This window comes from Marmota monax, unplaced genomic scaffold, assembly GCF_021218885.2.
Source record: "Marmota monax isolate L192 unplaced genomic scaffold, Marmota_monax_Labrador192_F-V1.1 WCK01_AAM20220418_F8-fsc00125, whole genome shotgun sequence".
In the NCBI taxonomy this organism is placed as follows: Eukaryota; Metazoa; Chordata; class Mammalia; order Rodentia; family Sciuridae; genus Marmota; species Marmota monax.
Window position 1 is genome coordinate 11,843,096 of NW_026695235.1, and position 23,419 is coordinate 11,866,514.

The 23,419-nt window shown below is 42.0% G+C and overlaps 1 protein-coding gene across 6 annotated transcripts in view; it reads right to left on the bottom strand.

The window, feature by feature from the left end:
• Window positions 1-23,369, bottom strand: part of Hsf2bp (heat shock transcription factor 2 binding protein) — a 68,798-nt gene extending 45,429 nt beyond the window's left edge. For 2 of the 6 annotated variants that reach the window (XM_058577293.1, XM_058577296.1), the window contains exons 1-7: window positions 22,924-23,091; window positions 22,085-22,334; window positions 21,126-21,276; window positions 7,944-8,047; window positions 3,954-4,040; window positions 3,016-3,165; window positions 913-1,045 (exon numbers count right to left, since the gene is read on the bottom strand). In XM_058577293.1, coding sequence (XP_058433276.1) covers window positions 913-1,045; window positions 3,016-3,165; window positions 3,954-4,040; window positions 7,944-8,047; window positions 21,126-21,276; window positions 22,085-22,120 — 661 coding nt within the window. In that variant the 5' untranslated portion in view covers window positions 22,121-22,334; window positions 22,924-23,091. Of the gene's footprint in view, window positions 1-912; window positions 1,046-3,015; window positions 3,166-3,953; window positions 4,041-7,943; window positions 8,048-21,125; window positions 21,277-22,084; window positions 22,335-22,923; window positions 23,092-23,247 lie in introns of those variants that run through there. The other 4 variants (XM_058577295.1, XM_058577294.1, XM_046438997.1 and 1 more) reach the window with 4 other exon arrangements.
• Between the last annotated feature and the right edge of the window lie 50 nt (window positions 23,370-23,419).

Sequence of the window (23,419 nt, forward strand, 5' to 3'; positions counted from 1 at the left end):
AAAGTAAGAAGAACTCACAGAATCAGAGAAATATCTGCAAATCATATATTCAACAAGGCACTAATATCTAGAATATACACAGAGCTCTTACAACTCAATAATTAAAAAGAAGTCCGATTTAAAAACAAGCAATGGAGTTGAACAGATATTTCTCACAGGAGATATTGCAAATGGACAATGAGCACATGAGAAGATGTTCTCAACATCATCAGCCACCATGGCTATGAAAATCAAAACCACAATCATACACCACTTTATATCCACTAGGATAGCAATAATCAAAAAGTCAGATACTAAATGTTGGGAAGGATATGGAAAAACTGGAGCCTGCACATGCTGCTGGTGGGATTGTAAAGTGGTATAGCCACTGTGGAAAAATAGTCTGACAATTCTTCAAACAGTGGAACTGACCCAACAATTCCACTCATAGCTATATACTTAATAAGAAAAAACACATGAAAATATACCCACACAAAAATCTGCACAAACATATCTGTACAATCCTTATTCAGAATAACTGAAAAGTGGAAAGAACCCAAATGTCCATCAATTGATGTATGGGCAAACAAAATACAGAATACTCATTCATTGGAATATTATTCATCCACGAAAAGGAAGAAAGCACCGATATGTACTACAATGTGAATGAACTTCAAAAATATCCTGTCAAGTGAAATAAGCCAGACCAAAAAGAGCAAATGAAGGGTCACACACTGCATGATTTCATTTATAGAACCAAAACAGGCAAATCTATAGAGATAAAAGCTTGATTTTTGGATGCCCATGCTGAATGCCAGTCAGATTCTCCAGGCTGAGGCCCCATGCAGATATCTGAAAACGTCCAGAAAGGTCACACCCAACTGTCACCACCTCTGCACATAACAGCCACTAAGTTTGAGAAGAATCACTTACTTGTTACAATTCCAGCCAAAGCAAAAACAAACTGATTTTCATCAGAATCGAGCTCCTTGACATCCCCATCCAGTGACTTCACAAAACTTTCCATTGTTTGGCCAGTGATGCGGAAAAACTTCAAAGCTTTATCCTGAAATTTTGGAAATGGAAGTGTCACATCTTTTCCCAGATACTAGTGTAGAAACATTTTTAAAGTGCAAGATACAAAAAAACCCTAGTTTTAATTATAGAAGCTATATTTAAAAGTCTATCCCTCTAGTCAGAAATGATGGTACAAACCTGTAATCCCAGCAACTCAGGAGGCTGAATCAGGATTGCAATTTTAAGGCAAACCTTGGCAACTTAGTGAGACATTCTCAAAATGTATTTAAAAAAGGGGGGGGGGGGCCTGGGGATATAAATAACTCAGTGATAAAATGCCCCTGGGTTCAATCCCTTGTATTTAAAAAAAAAAAAAAATTACCCCTCCACTGAAAGTTCAGAGAAAACAGTTTGGGGGAAGTGAAAACAAGAAAAATAACCCTGAAGACTCATCGAAAGATATTTATAGATCAATATGAAATAAAGGAAGTTAACACAATGACGAGAGAATTAAGACCAACCAACTGACTCAAAACCATAATGGAGGGCTGGGGTTATAGCTCAGTGGTAGAGCGCTTGCCTAGCACATGAGGGTTCAATCCTCAGCACCACATAAAAATAAAAGTTTTGTGTTCATCTATAACTAAAAATATTTTTAAAATAATAATAATGGAAACCAAGTAAGGTGGCACATGCCTATAATCCCCAGCTATTCAGGAGGCTGAGGCAGCAAGATCAGAAGTCTGAGGCCAGCCTGGACAACTTAGCAAGATCCTGTCAAAAAAAAAAAACTGTCTGAAAATAAAAAATAAAAAGGGCTGGGGATCTGCCTCAATGGTAGAGCACTTGCCCAACATGTGCAAGGTCCTGGGTAACCAAAGGAACTTCTTGGGTGATTAAAAGAAATATGCTAAGGCTATACTATGGTGGTCTCAAAGTTAGTTTTCTAAAAACCATGAATCACACAATGGAAATCATACCGTACATACTCAACACACTTTTTGAAATATATTCTCATCTCTCTGCCTAAAGTCAAACACCACTATTTCTGTAAGTGCTAAGTAACACACTTCTGGTTCCCTGCCAAAGGCCCCCGTCCCCCTTGTTCCCTCTGTGCCCAATCCATCCCCAGGTCTAGCCCCACGCTCCATGCTATACTCTTTCCCTCAGCTGTCAGCTCTGCCTCAACCACACAGTTCTCACCTGGGACTCTTTCTATCTCCTCCAAAGGGGGTATGCTAATCTTCCTGTCCTATCCAAAGCTCCACCACTCCATCTTCTGACCTGTCTTCATTCACTACCAGTTAATCTTCCTAAAATTCTACTCTTGTCCTATCACTCTTATACTCAAAACCCTTTGAGAACCTAGTCCTCCTACCTGTAAGGTAAACTCATCACCCTGGTATCTCAGGTCACAAAACCACATTCCAACCTACCTGGAAAGCCTTATCTCCCACTACCCTCCACTGCATCAACTGACCTCCTCACTGTCCTACAACAGACAGACTTCTGATCCCATGTCTTTGATTACACTGGCTCTGTCGTCTTGAGCTGCCCTTCCCATTTTCTGCCATCTCTATTCATCAAAGCCCATTTCAAATTCTCTCTGGAGATTTCCCAATATACAGATACATAAAAAATGTATACAAAATTTCTAAACACACATACACCCATGATAATTAACATAACATATACAATATTCAAAAAATTAAGTACTCCATTATCCATGAGATAAAATACATAAAAGAACTTTAACCTTGTTAAGCTCTTCACATATCAAATGACCATACTGAAGTGGTATGCCCGTGGGTGCCAGGAGACAAAGAGATCATGTTTCATCATATCAGATGTCTCCAGAGCACCAAGTTACAAGGGACACTACACAGTAGGTATGTGATGACTAAGAATGCAGCTAAAGCAAATGGACAGCAGCATAGATTCAGTCTCTAAATGTTCTGTCTCCTCCAAGTCACACGAGCACATTCAAACAATACCCGGACAGCCACTGGCCATGCTTACTCCTCCCAGAATGGCTTTGACAACTTCCTCGCTGCTGGAGACACCCCACAGGAGGGTGCAGGTGGCCGCTCCCATTTCTGTACAATATTCTGCCTGCTGTAGGAGCTGCTGCTTTGCTTCATTCAGCTGCTGTCGAAGAGCCAGCTTCTCCTAAATTCACAACAAAATGAAATCAGAAAAACAGACACTAGCATTTGACTTCAAAATTCCTCTTCACAGATATTTTTAAAGAAATGCATGCAGAATCATAGAAAAAAACAGCAAATGAAAACTAGTCCTGAAAGAGTTGCAATCCACATCTAAAAGATAAACTCAACAGTCCTAGAAAAAAACATACTACTGCATTACAGTTTATAAATAACCCAAAGATAAACTAACTGCTTTAAGTGAAGTGAAAACAGGAGGCAAAACTCAAGTCCCAAGTGTCCACAATGAGAACAGCATCACAAGGATGTCTGAGCAAAGTAGCAACCTGAAGTTCAAGCCACTGCCATTAAGAGTGCTACTGCCTCCCAATGGCTCACTCCACTAAATACCACCTGCCAGAGCAGACACTGAGGTAAAGGTACTCATTCATCCAAATGGACTTGAGGAATATGAGCACCATAAAAAGATTGCTTCCAGGCAAACGCATCCGCAAATCCTCATGAGAATATGATCAAGGTGCTGGTGAATATGAAATACACACCAGTAAAGCCAAACAAGGAACAAATACCAGAGCTAAGAGCAGGCAGGAAAGCTACAGCACAGGCGAAGGAGGGAAAGTAAAGGTGGGTGTCCCACAGACACCCTGGCACCATGCAGTGTACCAAGACAGCAAAGACCAGGAGATGGTTCTTACCCTCCCTCCAGTCTCTGCCAGGCTCTCTTCAAAGGGAAAGACAGGGAGCTACCCTCCTGATGGACCCTGACCACATAAGCATGCCTCAAGTATTTACCTTTGGGTAGGCCAGAGCTGATGCAGGGCTTCCTGCCCTCGCCAACAAGTAGCACCAGGTCCATACTTCCCTGATGGCTGGAATTCCCTTAAAAGATGACAGCCTTTTCTGATTTAAAAGAGAAACTGACCTGGGAGTGTGGTTCAACAGTAGTGTACTTGCCTAGAATGCATGAGGCCTGAGTTCAACCTCTAACACCAAAAAAAAGAGAGAGAGACAGAAACTAAAAAAATATAAAAACCTGGTTAAATTCATTTACACCAACATAATTAAATAAGCCATAAAATTAAGGTATATTGGATGTGTTAGGTTTCTTTTAGAGACGTAAGCACAGGCCAACTAAAGGAAAAGGGCTTTTCACCTGGGAGAGAAAAGGGAACCAACCTGTGGCATGAGTCAAATACTTCTGACCTTAAAACTTTCCATCAGGTGGTCCACTCCTATTCACCTAAAGACCACACGTCTGTACACAGAGACTCATACACAGTCACACAGATATACACACTAATTTTAGGACAAACATGATCACTGAGCCTATGACAGAAGCTAATGCTGCTTAATGTCATTTATAAACCCTGGAGCTTTCATGCTGGGCTTTATCCTAAAGCAGTCTAGATTTTAGACTTCAGGTGTATGTCACTCAAGTTATGGAGACACACACAAAAATTCTATCTATCTGGATTTCTAGTTTTTCTCACAATTAAAGCAGTCTGCATTCCAATAAGTCTGCTTTTGGCATTTCTTCCACAAGACCACAGAAGAACCACTGAGATGAGAAAGCAGGACTGTCCCCGCATGGTCACATTATGACAGCTGAGGTGATATAATCCAGCACAGGGCTAAACACATAGTACAACATCAAAAGAAACTCAAAGAACCCAGCCAGGCATGGTGTTACAGTCCTATAATCTCAGCAAGTCGCTAGACTGAGACAAGAGGATTACAAGGTTCAAGGCCAGTCCAAGAAACTTAGCAAGACTCTGACTCAAAATAATTTTTTTTTAAAAAGTCTGGGGAATAGCTCAGTGATAGAGCACTTGCCAAAAACATGTAAGGCCTCGGTTTCACTTCTGAGTACCATAAAAAGACAGAAAGAAAAAAATTCAAACTCATGTTTAAAAAAAATCCAATTAGAGCATGTGCAAAAGACATGAAGAAACATTTCAGAGAGGAGAAAACACAGACAGCCAACAAGCACAGGAAAAGACATGCCATTCACCATTGGGATATACAAATTAAAACCACAGCACACCTAACAGAATGTCTACAAGAAAAACCCAGGCATGGTAACATGTACCTGTAGTCTCAGTTACCTGAGAGGCTGAGGCAGGAAGATCCCTTATGCCCAGGAGTCTGAGAATAGCTCAAGCAACATAGCAAGACCCATTCTCGGGGGGAAAAAAAAAAGGATGGCTAAAATTTAAAAAAAAAATAGTGATAACACCAAATGTAGGTTAGGAATGTGGAGAATGTGACTCACTCATACATTGCTGGCCATAATATATAAATATATAATCATGCGGCCACTCTGGAAAACAATTTGGCAATTTCTTACAAAACTAGTCATGCACTTACCATATGACAAAACAATTATACTCTAAGGCATTTATCCAGAGAAATGAAAATACATATTCATACAAAAACTCATAGGAATGTTCCTAATACCCTTATTAGTGTCAACAAAAAAATCGGAAACAATCTGGATTGTGCTTCAATGGGGAATAATTTTAAAAACTGTGACATATCAACACCATGGAACATTATGAATATAAAAGAACTAACTATTGATACATGCAACAACTCAGATAGATGTGAGCAAAAATACCAATCTCAATTGTCACTTAGTATGTGATTCTATTTTTTGGACAGTCTTGAAAAAAATAAAGCAATGAGATGAAAAATGCATTGGCGACTGCCAGGAGCTGGGCATAGGGAGGGGGTGGGTGTGGTCACAAGTGACAGGACAACTGGAGCCTATGGTGAAGGAATAGTTCCGATGGTTATATAAATCTACAGATGTCCTGAGATTGCACAGAACTACATTCACATGCGCACACACAAATAAGTATGCACGAAACTGGTGGGATAGAAAGTCTATGAAAAACATGTGAGCTTGAATAAGGTGTGTGGATTACATCAATACAAATTTCCTGCTTTTTATAGTTACGCAAGATATCACTGGAAGAACTAGAAGAAGGACATAGGGACCTCCCCTGGACTTTTTGTAACTACCTGTGACAGCTGCCAAAGAGAAATGGCCTAGTTCTAGGAAACTTGCAGGGGCTTCCATCTGTATTAAACAGAAAACTCAAAAACAGAAAATATTTTAAGCTAAAATAGTCTCATATTTTAACTAAGGTCAAAGTACCACAACAGTAACAGTACCCTGATGATCTGAAAGTAGTTTACAAGGCTCATTTCATCCTTTGATACCAGCATTTACTGGAATGACTTATTTTAATCATTACATTTGGAACGCCAGCAGAACATCCACTTTTTATATGACTACTGACTTTTTAAAAAGGAAATCTATCCCAGATGTGGTGGTGAACACCGGTAATTCCAGAAATTCAAGAGTTCAAGGTCAGAGGATTGCAAATTTAAGGCTAGCCTCAGCAATTTAGTAAGACCCTGTCTCAAAATAAAAAGGGCTATGGATGTAGCTCAGTGTTAAGTGTCCCTGGGTTCAATTTCCAGTACCAAAAAAAAAAAAAAAAAAAAGAAAGAAATGTAAGACTCTGCTCAATCTAAGCTTCGGCTTTAACAAGGCATCTCAGCAATTTACGGAAGGACAGGACTAATGAAACTACACTTTTTACATATATCAAATTCTTTCTTGCCTGCTGGTCATCTTCTTTCAGACCATGAAATGTTTAGTCTGTAACTAACCAACTGACATTTTAGTTTATGGTGATCTAAATAGAATATGGCAAAACTAAACTTCCAACCTTAAGTATGAGCTACTCAATCTAACTCAAATTTAAGAATAAAACTCCTACCTGGTTTCTGCTTGCTCAGTTTTGGAAACCTCTACAGAAACCACAAACATTCAGAATTCCTTTGTGTGAGGAGGTGGTATGAAACCCAAGTTAGCACACAGGCAGTGTGAGCTTGGATCAGCTATGTAACTACCAGCAGTGGTACTTGCTGATACTCCTGTGGTGGGAGAAGCACAAGACTTGGACAGCTGTATACCCCCTGCCAGCACACAGTAAACATCCAAAACACAGTAGCTGCTATTATTAGTACTACTACTGTTTCATTATTCTAAATTAAAAGGTATATAAGCGCCCAATCAATCTAGTTTTACAGAAGAATAATTTATGCCACTAATTTTTTAAAATATTTGGAATATTATAGCATCTCCTAATATCAGAATAAAATATATTTGGTTATTTCTAATATATCATCAGAAGATACCTAAATCAATTATAACTACTTCTGGTTTAATATCTCCAATTATAAGTCATGATGTGCACAATTTTCTCTCGTGTATTACATTATGAGTCTTTAATGCTTCAGAGTAGACTTTTAGATACAAAAATAAAAAGGCTCCAAGCAAACAATCTACATGTTAAACAATTATAAAATCCAATTGCTCACCTGCCTTCCAACCCATGTGGAATACATACTTTTTTTGTGATACCAGGGATTAAACTCAGGAGCACTAGACCACTGAACCGCATCTCCGTCCCTATTTTGTATTTTATTTAGAGACAGGGTCTCTAAATAAAAAGGCTGGGGATGTAGCTCACTGAGTTGATCAGTGCCTCGCTGTTGCTGGCTTTGAACTCGTAATCCTCCTGTCTCAGCCTCCCAAACTGCTGGGATTATAGGCGTGCGCCACCATGCCTGGCCAGGAATACATACTTTTAAAGATACAATCCCTTGGGATTAAGAGAGAAACTGTTAAGACCTGCTGCTCATCATGAGCAAAAGGCAGCAAGCACACAGTCCTGACTGGTGAAGAGCCAGTGTCGAGCACCCTACCTTCTTCTCCCTCCCACTGTCGGCCTGCACCGTTTCCAGGCGGGCTTTGAAATGCTCACAGTCCAGTTTCAGCTGCTCTAATTCTTGCTCCTTCCTTTCCAGGTCTAGGAGAAAGAGACATAAAATACTCAAGACATGCCAAATCATGAATCTCTCCTAAGCATCATTTGCCCAATCTTCCTTTGGTAAAGCCTGCACTGACTTCTTAGCTAACAGTAGTTACATTTCTGATATCTAAGCAGTCCTTGAGTAACCAATACTCTGTTAAGTTCTTATCAGTTTTTAGTCCAGAGGAGAAAGTGCTTCTTTTTATTGTTTTGTTTTGGGCTTTTAAGGCCTCAGTTTACTGCCAGACATGAACTCAAGGCTTCAAGAAAATGGTATTTAAAAAACTGAAGGCAGAGCAGAAAAGCCGACTGTCTCATGGTTCCCCATGAAGCAGAAGGCAGCTCAGTGAGTCGATGGTGCCAGCACAGGCTGATTCATACAGCAAGTCCCGCCAACTGGCAGACTGACTCAATGGGAACAATTGCAGAAGCAGTCAATGGAGGAGGGAAGCAACAGAGATCAAGAGGAGAAAATGCTGTAGTGGAGGGGTAGGAACTAGTCATGCTTCCTTTCCACCATATTCACTTAGATGATGAGTCACAAATGGCCTAGAAAAACAACTTCAAATATTTTCATTTTAGAAATACCAATGTTCAAAAAATCAAATACCTAACATAAATTTTTAATTGTTTTTTTTTTTCCAGAAGGGTTGAGAAATCATCTGGGAATTCTGGCTTTTGTCAGTACTAAGGGTTGAACTCAGGGCCTTGTGCTTACTGAGCTACATCACCAGCCTTTTTATTTTTTTATTATGAGTCAAGGTCACACCAAGTTGCCCAGGCTGGCCTTGAATTTGCAATCCTCCTGTCTCAGCCTCTCTGGTAACCAGCAACATAGGTGTGTACCTCCACATCCAGCAAAATCATCCATTTTTACACCCACATATTCCAAGATTTGAGGAGAACAGTGCTAAACACTTGGTATAATGTCTCTAATTCAACAGTGATTCTCAAACTTGAGCATACATCAGAATCAGGATTTAGGCTCTATCCATGGAGTTTCTTATGCAGTGGGCCTGGGTAGACCTGAGAATTCACATTTCTGATGTCTGAAAATCCACACTTTGAGAACAACTGCTTCAGGACAACAGCCGTCATCTCTCATCACTAATAAAACGAAATGAACACAAGGCACATGCAGCATAGGCGAGCATGGGAACTCAGCCACCACTTGGTGAAAGAGCAAACACAGAGGGTAAAGAAGGCCTCAGTAATAAGGGAAAGTCTCAGCTGGAAAACAATGTTATTCCACCCTCAAGGAGAAAAGGATAACAAACAAGTCCTCATTTAAGAGCAGACAAAAGAGAAGGGGCAGGTTGCTGGGTGTGGAGTCACATGCTTGTAAACCCAGCTACTCCAGAGGTTGAGGCAGGAAGATCACAAATCTAAGGCCAACCTGGGCAACTTAGTGAGACCTGGTTTCAGCATAAAAAATAAAAAAGGATGGGGATGTGGCTCAGTGGTTAAGCGACCCTAGGTTCAACCCCTGGTATCAAAAAAAAAAAAAAAAAAAAAGGACTGGAGATATAATTCAGTGGTTGAGTACTTGCCTTGCATATACGAGCTCCTGGATTCTATCCCCAGTACCACAAAAAATGAAAAAAGTGAGAGGGGCAACGCTTTAACCTAGTGGTCTGAGAAGGCTAGAGAAAGCCCAAATAAACTCCTAGGAACTGCTGAGAACTACATGGCATTCCAAAAGCTCTGGAGGAAGAAACTAAGGCAGTCTCTTAAGTTTTCCTGCCAAAGAAGAAAGATTAGAACCTAAAGGTTCTTATTCAGACCAGCTAGAGATTACAAAACTAGCTGGCAAAGCTTCTCTTAATATGTTTCTCAGAAACTAGGATACCATCACTTGCACTATTTCTTCTTTCCTAAATCAGAGTTGTTTTTTCTGCTCTCTTAAGGTATGATGAGCTATGACATGACTTTTTACTGTAATTCTTTTCTTTTGTCCCACTAATCCTAGATAACTTAAGAAATCAACTATCAATGACTAAGATGCTTTAAAAACCATGTAGTTGCATATTTGTAGATGTTGAATAAAAATAGTATTTATACGCATGCAGAAATACATAATCATATATGATATACATACCACATGCAGTCACAGACAAAAAAACAAAATGTAGAAAACTAAGACAAAACTATCGGTAGTTTAAAATTTCCTCTTTGTAGTTAACCCTTAAAGTTTGCTTCTACTATTAAGCTACATATTACTTGAACACAGTAAAGAAAACAGAAAATCACATCTCTACCTCTTTATTTTGTGTAAAAATCTATAGGAATTCTGGCCACCCAAAAGACTTCTTTCACTAAGATAACTTTATGATCTCTTGCTCTCTTGGAAGATTATGACCTTACTGTAGATTAACACACAAAGCCACAGGGTAACCCCCACTCCAAGTCAATGTTGAGGGAGTCACCCAGCACACTCACTGAGCCAGCAGTCCCTTTCCACTGTGTGAGGCCGCCACCTTGTGACCAGATGGGAGCACTGCTGCCCAATCCTAACTATCCCACTTTTCAACCTGGCCCACTGCTTGCCACCTACCCCCATGAGGGCAGGGATTTTGTTTGGTTTTATACTAAACTCCAAGAATATGGAATGCAGCAGGTACTACCTAAATATATGTCACATGGATAATTTCACTTTTTTATATATCATTCCTCCTCACCCTCCAATAGAGAAAAACATGTAGCCATTTATTATCTGTAGCCTCTAAATGAAAAACTATTGCTTTTGCAATTTTTTAAAAACCCAGGGAATAAAATAATATAGTAGTCAGTGATACATTATATCTAGTCAAGACATTATTCTAGCACAGCATGGTAGCACATTCCCATAGTCTAAGTTATACAAAAGATGAAGTGGAAGGATTATAATTTCAAGGCCAGCCTGAGAAAATTAGTGAAACCGTGTTTCAAAATGTAAATAAATAAATAAATAATAAGGGGCTGGGGTGTAGCTCAGTGGTTGTGCAATGTGCAGGGTTCAATCCCCACTACAAAAAAAAAAACCAGACATTATCTTACCCAGCCCTTGAAATTAAAATGGGGCCTGCCACCCAGTCTCAACTGTATTTTAGTTGCTAGTTCTCAGCACTCAAAATGAAGATGAACTCTCAATCTAACTATGCAAACTAAATGGAAAGCAAGGCTTTAGAGATTTGTTATACAGAGAAACCACAAACCATTTCAACACCAATGCATTTTCTAAAACTATAATCCTTATTTCATAGTCTATTTTTTGTTTTTGTTTTTGTTTTGTTTTTTTGAGTTTTTTTGTAGTACAGAGGATTGAACCCATGTCACTGTACATGCTAGACAAGTGCTCTCTACCTTGGGCTACCTTGGCTATATCACAATCCCTTCTATTTTATTTTGAAACAGGGTCTCACTAAATTGTGTGCCCTCAAACTTTCAATCTTCCTTCCTCAACCTCCTGAGTGGCTGGAATTACAGGTGTGCACCACCACACCCAGCTTCATAGTTTTAACAATATTAGAATGACTCTTTTTTTTTAAGTTGTTGGTAGACTTTTATTTTATTTATTTACATGTGGTGCTGAGAATCGAAGCCAGTGCCTCACACATGACAGCCAAGTGTACTACCATTGAGCCATAGCCCCCAGCCACAGAATAATTCTTTTAATGCTCAATTTATTCATAGGGAAGGCAGAGAGCTTTAAATGAAAAGCAAGACTTCTAAAACACTAATCAAAGAAATGAAGACCATCCAGAAGGATTAATTTCTACCCTTTAACACAAGGCATATTTATCACAAATCACCAACCATCTTCCATTAATATATTCACTTTTATGAGTCGTAAAACAAAAATAAAGGCTTTTTAATTAACCATTAACTTTTATCACTCTCTGTTAGGTTCAGAAAAGAATTTAGAGTATATTACTGATGGTTTCCATTTCTATTTTGAACTGAGATTTGCGTAGTTTATTAGTTTCTTGAAGGTGTGGTAACAAAGTACCACAAACTGAGTGATTTAGAACAACAATAATGTATTATTTCCCAGGTCTAGAAGCTACAAATCCAACTCAAAGCATCAGCAGGGCCATTCATTCTCCTAAACCTAAAAGGGAAGGATCCTTCCTTCCTCTTCCACCTTCTGGCAGCCCCAGACAACTAATAGCCATTTCAGTCATATGGCCTCTAGGAGGTACTACTTAGGCTGCATTGTCTGTATATATCTTGATCTTCCCTGCTCTCATGTTCCTTACAGGTTACAACCATCTCATGTACACTTGTGAATTTTTTATAGTAACCAATATATACTCAGTAGAGGACTGAGAAGATCCCACTGCATAAGGTCCTCCAGTGGTGCCTGCAGTCCCAGTTACCCAGCTCCCTGCTCCATGTCATGAGTGCCCAACCTCTTAGGGCAATTTCTGGAGGCCAGCTCTGCTGTGATGCCATCCTCAGCAGCTCCCCACTGCTGTACCCATACAACAGCAAGGTTACAGTATCTTCAGTGGTGGACTCTCAGATAGTCATTCGCTCTTCTTCCCCATATCACAGTCTCAATTGCAAGATCTCAAAATTGGAAACAACGACAAAAGTCCTTTCTTCCACAAAGAACCCTCTACCCAGCAATGAAATGTACCGCAGAAATAATGCTGGTGATTTAAATAGAACTTTGATGATCTCCTTTGGTGTACTCCTTATAGGTTCCAAAAATGTTGAAAAGGTGAAAAAAAATGTTAATATTCCAAAATTTATTTTTTAAAAATGAAATAATACCTCAGTTAATAAACTTAAATGCACTTGAAGTCCTAGCATCCATCCTAAGCCAGCCAAATACTTTAATTAGCTATCAAAATTTTTAAACAAATCAAAGGGAGGGAGGGAAAATAGAAATTTTTTAATTGAACTAACAAAAAATCTGCTTCTAAAACTATATAAAGGCCTTAATCTTTTATAGAATGAGGAAAATGTATGACTAATCAGAATGTGTTCCCATACGGGCACAGCTAGTGTATACGGCACTACCTGTCTTCACTACCTTCTTTTACCTTCACATCAAACTCCCCAACTTACCTACAAATCAAGGAATGGATCAAATCTTATCTTTTTTATATTCCCTCACTGCCTAGCAGTCCTTGACAAATATCAAACATATAATTAAGACTAATCTTGCTTATCTCAAATGAATTCTGCTGAAGTGTTTCCCAACCAGAGTTGAGGATTTTGCTTTTTATCTATCGATAAACAGATGTGACAGAAATAACTGGGCAATCTGGAGTGATTTTCACATACTACATGACTCTATCCTCTCCATCTTGCCAAACTTTCACATTCTCTATGCATAAGTCCCTTTCAATTTTCTTCTTTACGCTCTCCTGTATTCCAGGCAGCCCCACCAGTCCACCCTGCTTTGTGCCTTAAAAGGTTGATGTTAACATCCACAGTAACCGGCTCTGGGCTGGCTTCCTGCTGTATGAAGACAGGGCAGGCCCCCCAGGAAACCAGAAGACAGCAGAAAACAGGATAAGTCAACTACTTCTTAACTTCAGTGCACTCTCCCTGCAGAACTCCATCCTATAGAGGCACACCTCCCACTCAGGGGGTAACTCTCAGGCTCTGGCTCCTCCAGGCCCAGGGCAGTGGAGTGACCACACTCCACTCTTGCCAGTTCCTGGATGCTTCCCTCCACATGCTGGCTCCCATGACCAAGCAACAACTTTGCAAGTCACCACTTCTCTGTACTCTTATTCCTTTTATTCTCCACCAAGACATGAACTTATTCATATGAAGCCCAGGTCAAATTAACAACCTGCTCTTCATACTTACTTCTCTTCCACTCTACTTACTTCTTTCACTAGTTCATACTTCTATGGACCAAAAATAATTCTTCTCAGAGGTAAAAGAGAGGTTCCCCTGCTTCTCATTAGAGCAAATTCTCAGAAAGTTCACCCTAAGGTGAAACATTTCAGAAACCACACCATGAAATGGATTTCAAGCTGCTGCCAAGAACCTGAGTGACTCAAAATTACAGTTCTGTACACAATTAATATGTCCATTTTATAATATCTTTAAAACTTACTTAATTAAATAACTTCAAATTTATAACAAAACTCAGACAGGAGAAATATTTCAATGCATGTGGACCTAATTCTTCCTGAGGCCTCTGCACACTCAAAAGCCATACAGGCAAAGAAACAGCAAAACTAGACAGAGCATCTAATAGTCCCATGAAACTGGGGGACTAAAGTGCAGGGCTATCAAAATGTAGGGGTATGCCATGATCCTGGAGAAAATCGAAATAGACAAATGAGCCCACATTGGCACCATTTCTCCCCTTACAGCACTCAGCAGTTTGTTAAGACACAGAGAGACTGTAGAAGCAAGCAGTGAATAAAGAAGCCAAGGTGCCTGGCAGAGCTACAATTATGCCCATGGCATGCAAGAGATAAAAAAATGTTAATTAAGGACTGCCAAGGTGAGAAGACTGTGGTAAACTGAACTCCCTTGAAGTATTCTTGCCACAAGAGAGAATGAATTAGAATCAGGGCAGCTGGAACTGATAATAGAGCCAACCATGAATCAGCTTAATCTCTGGTTAAATGAAAGTGATCAACTCTTACTTTCTTCTGATTGTCTGGCAGAACCCTCCCCACCAAAAAAAATCCTTGTAGGAAAAAACACCATCATTCAGAGTGAGATTTCATGTTTAAAAACAACAACACCACAAGGGCTGGGGATATAGCTCAGTTGGTAGAGTGTTTGCCTCAAATGCACAAGGCCCTGGGTTCAATCCTCAGTTGCACACACACACACACACACACACACAAAAAAAAAACTGTTAACCAATAAAAAAAATCACTAGGCCTACCAAGAGGAAAAGCAGACAACAAAAGTAAACCTAATATAACTCATATTTACCAGATACAGACTTCAAAATAATTGATTAGTATGTTCTAGAATACAGACCACAAGAGAATTTCATCAGAGAAACAGAATAAAGAAAACCAGTCATGGTGGTATATGCCAGTAATCCGAGTTACAGAGGAGGCTGAGAAAAGAGAATCTCAAGTTTGAGGCCATCATGGGCATCTTAGTGAGATCCTGTCTCAAAATAAAAAATGAATATTAAAATAAAAAGGGCTGGAGATGTAGCTCAGTGGGTTCAAAAAAAATTTTTAGAAAAAAAAATTAAACAATATATAATAATACTAATAAAAATTAATAAAAAATCCAGAATCTGACCCACACATATATGGCCACTTATGACTTATGTCAAGAACAACAATGGGCATGGGGAGGGTGGGGAAAAACATCCTGTCCAAAAACAGTGCTAGGTCAGCTGACCACACAGGCAAGTCCTAATTGAAAAAGACATGGACAATATGGATTACACATCATCATCACAGAAAGTTCTATTGACAAAGCTGATAGAGGCTAGATGCTGGTAGACAAACCTAAAATTTTTAAAAGATAACTTTTCACTCCTAAAGAAAATCAGTTTTGTCAAATCTTCTGCCTGTGTATCATGCAACAGTTGATATGCACCGCTGATATTTTCAATGACCACAACAAGCCTATTTTACAGTAATAACATTTAAATATATTTATTAAAATAAAACTTTTAAGTTTTTTTTTTTTTTTTTAGTTGCTGATGGACCTTTATTTCATTTATTTACTTATATGTGGTGCTGAGAATCGAACCCAGGACCTCACACATGCTAGGCAAGTGTTCATCCACTAAGCCACAACCCCAGCCCCTTGTTAAAATAAATTTTAAGATGTTGAAACCAAAGTATGTCAGAAATGAACCTGAAATTTTGTTTGATGTCAACAAACAAAATTAAATTAGTTCAAAACCCCTGAAACTCTGAATATCTAATAAACTACCACCAAGTTGTCAAGTGGTACTTTTTTTTTTCAATTATGTCATTTATCATCTCAAATGCAGCCTGGCACAGTAGCACATGCCTGTAATCCCAGTTACTAAGAAGGCTAAGGCAGGAGATATCACATTCAAAGCCAGCCTCAGCAATTTAGCAAGACCCTGTCTCAAATAAAAAATAAAAAGGGCTGAGGGTGTTGCTCAGTTGTACAGCCCCTCTGGATTCAATCCCCTGTACCCACTACCAAAAAAATATAAAATACAGCATAATACATGAAAAGCATTTTCAATCTGATAATGAAGATTTAACAGGCTTTTTCATCATCTCTCCCCAAGATGAACACTCACCAATGAAGGAAAGCATCTTGCTTAGCTATATTAAAACAAAACACCCAGATCAGTTTAACTGGAAAGAGCCCTTGTTGCCAGGTAAGCTCTCTGAAAACTACCATCTGCAACTCCTTGTCTCTGTAATTTGTCTTTCTGGCTACTTTACTGCTAAAACTAAAAAGAAAACTGGATGCAGACGATAACAATGCAATTGTCTTCAAAAAGCCCTAATACTGAACTTTTGTCTTTATCACAACACCCTTATTGTACCTCCTGATTACATAAGTAAATGTTCTAAAGCTCAATTTTTAAAAACAACATGCAGGAGCTGGGATTTGTGGCTCAGCGATAGAGCACTCGTCTAGCATGTGAGGCCCTGGGTTTGATCCTCAGCACCACATAAAAATAAACAAACAAAATAAAGGTATTGTGTCCAGGTGGGGATGTGGCTCAAGCGGTAGCGCGCTTGGCTTGCCTGGTATGCGTGCGGCCCGGGTTTGATCCTCAGCACCACATACAAACAAAGATGTTGTGTCCACTGAAAACTAAAAAATAAATATTAAAAAATTCTCTAAAAAAAAAAAATCCATGGTTGGTGGAGTCTGCACTCTCAGATGTGAGGGCCAACTATATTTATAAAAAAAAAAAAAAAAAAAGAAAGAAAGAAAAAGGTATTGTGTCCAACTACTTCTAAAAAATATTTAAAAAAAAAAAAAAACATGCAGGGCTGGGGATGTGGCTCAAGTGGTAGCGCACTCACTCGCCTAGCATGCAATTCAATGGGTTCAATTCTCAGCACCACGTAAAAATAAAATAGTGTGTCCACATAAAAACTAAAAATAAATATTAAAAAATGCAAAAAAATACAATTTTTACATATTTTAGATATAGAACCACCATATACTATGTGAAAATTTATTTTAAAAGCAAAGAGAATTCTCCCAGGTGAAAACAAATTTTTGATACCTTCTGTTGGATGAATAAAGGATGAGAAGGGATAAGAGAAGACACAGAGTAAGTTGTCACTGTGAACACTGTGGGCAACCCCACTTTACAGGCAGAAAAACCTGAAGTGGGGGGTTACACATAATAAAGGACAGAAGTGGGATCAACCCGGGTTTCTTATTCAAATCTTCCAATACCTTTCCCAAACTCACCAAGCAATGGCGATTAAAGTTGCCAGGGTGTGAACTGGAGCACACTCTGCATTACCCCAAAGCTCAAGTGGTTCCCACAGCTGGGAGATACTATCTATGGAATAGACCAAGCACTTTGGAAGAGTTTTCTCAACTTAAACTTGCCACATCCTATGAAGTAAACACTACTGTCCCTATTAAATAGACAGAAACACACATTGAGATACTAGCTTGACAGTAGGATAGATGGCTCCCCTCACTCCACAATTGCTTGGCTGATCTGAGCATGACTGTGTGTCCATGCTTCATCACCAGGACTAGTGGTTTCTTTTCCCGTCCCTCCTGCTCCATCCAGACTCAAAGTTCAACAGAGCCCAGAAGCTCCCTTGAGGAACTATCACTGCTTCTCTCCATCTCCCACCCAACCCCTCCAACCTATCCTATATTCAGATGCAAAAGCCATCCCCCTGAAAATATCACCTGAATCACTACTTGGAAGTTAATACTATGTAGAAACTTCCAAGAGCTTCTCACTTAAACTAAAAACGATCCATGACTACTTGTCCTGTATAAACTACTCAGATTTACTGTCCTCAGTTCTACGATACTCTAATTCTTACTCTGTACAAGAAGGAAAAACCAGTTAATGAACCCATAATCCTCCCTCTCACTCCCATTTGAGACTTCCAAACATGCCACCACCCTAGACTTCAACATCTTCCCTCTCTACTCACGAGCTGAGTCCCTAAAGATGCTCCAGTAACACATCATCAGTAGTATTCCAAAGCACCACTTACCTTGACTAGCTTCCCAAGGTAGGTCCTATGCTAGTATCAATCTCTCCCTACGCTCTTCATCAACTCAGGCCCTGAAGCTGGCTTGCAAGTTACATTATAGATTAAGCCTACAGAAGGCACCCAAACAGAATCTCACCTGCACTCTAAAGGAAACTTCTGAAAAGAGGTACACAACTTCCCTCAACTCCCTTCCCTGACGTTTGTTTCCACCTTCAGGTTGCCCATGGTCACTGCTTAAGACTAGATGCACACACCCACTTCTAGAAGCAAAATAACCAACACCAAGCAAAGCCAATAACCCTACTGGACCACAGGGCTGGTGGAAGGAAAGAAGAATCCATATGCCAAACAGTTCTTGTTGCCACAGTGTGATCTCTGGATTTTCTCTGTGGCTTCATTCTTAGTCATGTTACAAGTGATTCAACTGAAGACAGGTCCATAGGAAGGCCAAGGCTATCAAATGTAGGCCTTTAAAAAGGGGAGGGGGGAATACTGTTTTCCTTCAGACCTTTCCCAAATGGTAAGAACTCAAAGCAAAAATTAGACGACAGGTGCTTTAGGAGGCCACCTTTCAGGCCAGGCCAGGCCAGAAAAGCAAAAGTCCTCCTCAATAGCTCAAGTTGGAAGTCCACAGTGAACCCTCTACAATAACCCAGGCCAGTTTGGTCCTTCCTTTCTAACATGAGGTTTCTAGAAGCACATGTAAGCATCATAACACTGCAACTCAGAAAAAGGAGCATGCAGACAGGAGATCAATCCTACAAGAATAAACATCCAGCCAGGTAAAAATAACAGTAAACAAAAACAAGGGCCCTGCTTGTTTACGACTATCAAAGTAAAATGGAAAAAACCACAGAGTAGGAAGAAGCAAAACAGAGAACTATGACTTCAGCAAGGGAAGCCACATCTGAACAGCCAAAGTTGACAACGACTCTGGGCAGGGGCTGTATCCAGCAATATGAAGCCTTTTAACCCTTGGTCTGATCTGGTTTAGGTACTTGGGTGGTAGTGGTTTTACTGGTTGGCTGGTCTTTATCCTAAGAGCAAAGAGCAACTGTAAAAGACTTGAGCAGGGGAATGATGTGATCAACTGAACTGCCAAAGATTACTCAGGCTGGCAAAGGGGTCAACACAGCCTGGAGGAGGCAAACACGGGATTTAGGTGCATGTTCTGCTAGCCAGAGAGCTTCATGTCTCCACTGGCCGGTGGAAGTAAGGCTGCCTCTCTGAAGCAAAATGTACAGGACTCACTGGTACACTGGGAAACAGCTGAGGAGGACAGACAGGTAGCCACAAAGTCTCCAGTGTGTGGGGGTTGGCGGGGTTACTCTGAGATTGAGGCTGGCCAGTATGAGATGGGGACAGAGAAATAGTTATCATAAGTCAGATGTGAGAAAGTAAAAATTAGTTTGCTAAAAAAATGAAAACCCATCCTGCAATTTGTCAGGCTAGAAGAGCAGACACGAAAAAAGCCAAGGAATAATATATCTCCTAAGGACCCTGCAACCGAGAAGGGTCACAATGAACCTTTGAGGGACTACGGACTTGTTCACTTAGAAGTCTCACTCTGAAAAATCCAACTCTTAGAAACTGCTGTTTTGAGATTTTACAGAAAAAAAAAGAACACCACATCCTGGCCTAAAGAGCCTCTGTAACAGAGGCAGCCTGCATGTTCTGCTAGCCAGAGAGCTTCATGTAAGGGATTTCTAGACAGTGTTACACAGTCTATCTGAACTTTGCACTTTTTAAGTGAATGGAACCAGGAACTTCTTCAGCAAGACCTACGTTGCCTCTTTACACAAAGCTCTACATTGCTTTGAGCCATCAAAACACTCACTGCTTCAGGGCTAGGGATATAGTTCGCTGGTAGAAGGCTTGCCTCACATGCATAAGGTCCCTGGGTTCAATTCCCAGCACCACAAAAAAGAGAAAATAAAACTACACACCAAGGGCTGGGGTTGTAGCTCAGTGTAGAGTGCTTGCCTTGCATGTGTGAGGCCCTGGGTTTGGTCCCCAGGACCATATAAAAATAAACAAATAAAAATAAACATATTACAGTTACACACACACACACCAAAAAATTTATTAAAAAAAAAAACACCACTGCTTCATTTCCACACCACCCTAATCCTACCCTGCCCTTCAAGTCCTGTAACAATACGAAACTCCTCTTTGGTAAGATGCCTCCCAGTTCCTCTGGAATGTGGTCTCCCATATTGCAATGAACCATAAACCTGACCTAGTCAAACTACAGGCCTATTCCTAGTGACCTCAGTCTCATTAAGCTAGGACAAACATTTAAGAATCTGAAATGATCATGGGGAATTGGCCTTAACCCTTAAAGGCTGACTTGATGGTGATGCAGCCTCAACCAGACATGTACTGATCAATCTCGAACTATCTTCAAGAACTTTAAAAGGGTCCTACACTGGTACTTGACGTGACAGCTCAGTTTGAAGCTCAAAAGTGTGAATGGACAAGTCCTCAAAATCCTGGCCTTAACTCAGTGCTAGAAGTTGACCTTCCCATCCACCCAGGGACAAGCGCACACACATTCAGTTATCTCTACGGCTCCATTAATCCCACCTGAGGCTGCAACATGGCAGGATCTTTAATTTGCAAAAGGCCTTAACTTTCAGAGTGGAGTTTTTCAGAATGAAAACCATTAAATTCTTCTTCCAAGGAAGAGAACAGAACAGAAAGAGAAGCTAGTAATAAACACTACAAAAAACTGGCAGCCTTTCCTCCAACACCAACACACTTTTCTCAAGTTACTCTTTAAGGAGATCTCCACATTTTATCTGACTCTCCCTAATGTAATTACAAGGACCATAGCCAACACGTTAAAATTTATATACATTTACAGTTATGTACCTAAGATAAATCTGCTCTATTATATTACATTACCAATAACCAATCAGACTGCTAAAAATGAAGGTGGGACTCACTTTTTTCTACAATCTTTAATTTCTGGAAGCTTTCCAGTACCTCCCCATTTAGTATTCTGGGTAAGAAGTCCCGTATTTGCATCACTTCAGTTGTCAGCCGTTCCAGGTCCTTCTTTCTGACTTTAACGAACTCTTCTTTGGTTCCCATGTGCTAAAAAATGAAGACCTTTAAGATTATTATATTTCTCTTCAGATGACTAAAACCAGCAGCCCAAGCCGACCTGCTTCTTTTTAGTGCCCCTCTGTTCCTACGGTTTCTACAGCGTGTCTTTAGGTGTCTTCTCCTAGGGGACACGGGTCTGGGTCACACGTGTGTAAAGCAGGTGAAAACGCGAGGGTGTCGGGCCGTGCCACGCACCTCTTCCCCTGCTCTGGGGGCCCAGCCGCCCAGTCTGGGAACCAGCGAGACCCTGGGGCGGTGGGCTGGGCTGACGCCAGCTTCCGACCGCTCGCCGAGTTGGAGGCCTGGAAACTGGGAGACCCAGTCGCTAAGTGCAAGGTCAAAGGGCAGGCGCATGGCTCCAGCGGAGCGCCGGGGTCAAGTGCAAGGTCAAGGGGCAGGGGCGTAGCTCCTGCAGAGCGCAGGGTCAGCCCAGGCGGGCTGTGCGGCCGCACGAAGGCGAAGAGGCCGCCGCAAAGGACCCACTGAACGCCGCGCTGCAACTTAACCTGGCGGCCTCGGCTGCCCGCACGCCGCGGGCGGCGGCACGTGGCCCGGACACGGCCAGGACCAGCTCTGGGTCCGAGAACCCAATCGCCCTCAGGCCGCGTGGGTCACATCCGCAGTCATGAAGCCGCCTTCGCAACGCGCCGGCCGCGTGCTGAGCCAGGCCTTCGAGGGCGGTGAGAAGCCGCGTCCCAGCCCCTCCTGCCCAGTGCATCGGGCCTGCGAACAGCGCTTCGCGTTTGGGCGATGCCCGCCGCGGGCCGACCGCAGGAAGCGGGCCCTCCCCACTGACCCGACAGGCCTCCTCAGCGCCTCCTGCCTCGCCCATGGCCACCGCCTCGGCTCAGTGCGCCTGCGCAGCGCTCTTTGACCCCTGCACGCCAGAAAGCGCGGGAACGAGGCCACGCCGGTCCGAATAGTCCGCAGTACGGAGAGCTGCGAGGTTCAAAGCTCCCGGAGTTTGCACAGCATCCTCTGCCTCGGGATCGATGGGTGGACTCCGGGAGGTCCCACTTCTGATCTTCTGGTTTAGCCCGGGTTAACTGCAGAGTAGACGAAACGTGAAACCCAGAAATAAGTATCAAATAAAATAAATCCGAATAGTCCTTTCTCTTTTGGTGATAGATACTGCTCTGGCCCTGACCCAGCGACCCGCTCCAGGAGCTTTCACTTCAAGAGGTGAACGTTTGTGATCACAAGAGAGTTATTTCTTCCAGGTGACAGTAAGATAACCACCCTAAATTCAGGGGAGTCACCCTACAACGGTAAATTCCCTATAGTCTTGCATGATCCCAAAGTTAGCACAACTTTAAGGACTTCCCCTCTGGGATTAGCAAGGTCTGCACTATTCCCGTTCCCGTAAAGTGCATGTAGAAAGGCCAGACAACCTGTTGGCTCCCAGAACCTGCCCCGGATGCCGGGGGAGAGGTCAGAAGGGGACGTTCTGGCCGCACCACAACCGGCATTGGGTCCAGGATGCCCAATGGGAGACCAGGTGGTTCACTTGCACCCCACACCCCTCCCACCAGATGCGGGGGGAAAAGGTGAGACGGAGCACTGTGCCCTGGACACCTCTGCACCCGCCCCATGATGCTAGGGAGGATGGGTTGGTTCCCTTCGCAGTGCACACACCTGCACCTGCCCCAGGTGCTGGGGGCGAGGGTCCCGCCGTACTCCACATCCCAACCCTGCACCAGCGCATTGGGCACTGGGCACTAGGAGTGCTCTGGCCCTGCCAGAACGACGCGGTAGCCGGCCGGAGGGGCTGCCCGTCAGCCGGCTAAGCAGGGCCCCAGGAGAACCTGCCTTCCCGGGCTCCGCGCCACGGAAACGCGGTGCGCACGCATCGCAGGAGAGCTGCTGGCCTGACGGGGCTTTGCTAAGTGTGCTTCGAGATTCTAGGCCATTTAAGCCAGCCGTCTGTGTCTTTCCGGACAAGACCCGACCCTGGCTAACCTCGCCGCCGACCGCCCTGACCTGCGGCGACCGAAAGACAGCGCCGACACGACGTCGTGGGGCCGGGCGGCTCCTCCCGCGGCCAGAGCCGCTCCCAGAACGCGCGGGCCGGGAACGCGCGGCGCGCGGCGCCTCTATGACGCCATCGGCGCGCGCCGCGCTCTGCGCAAGC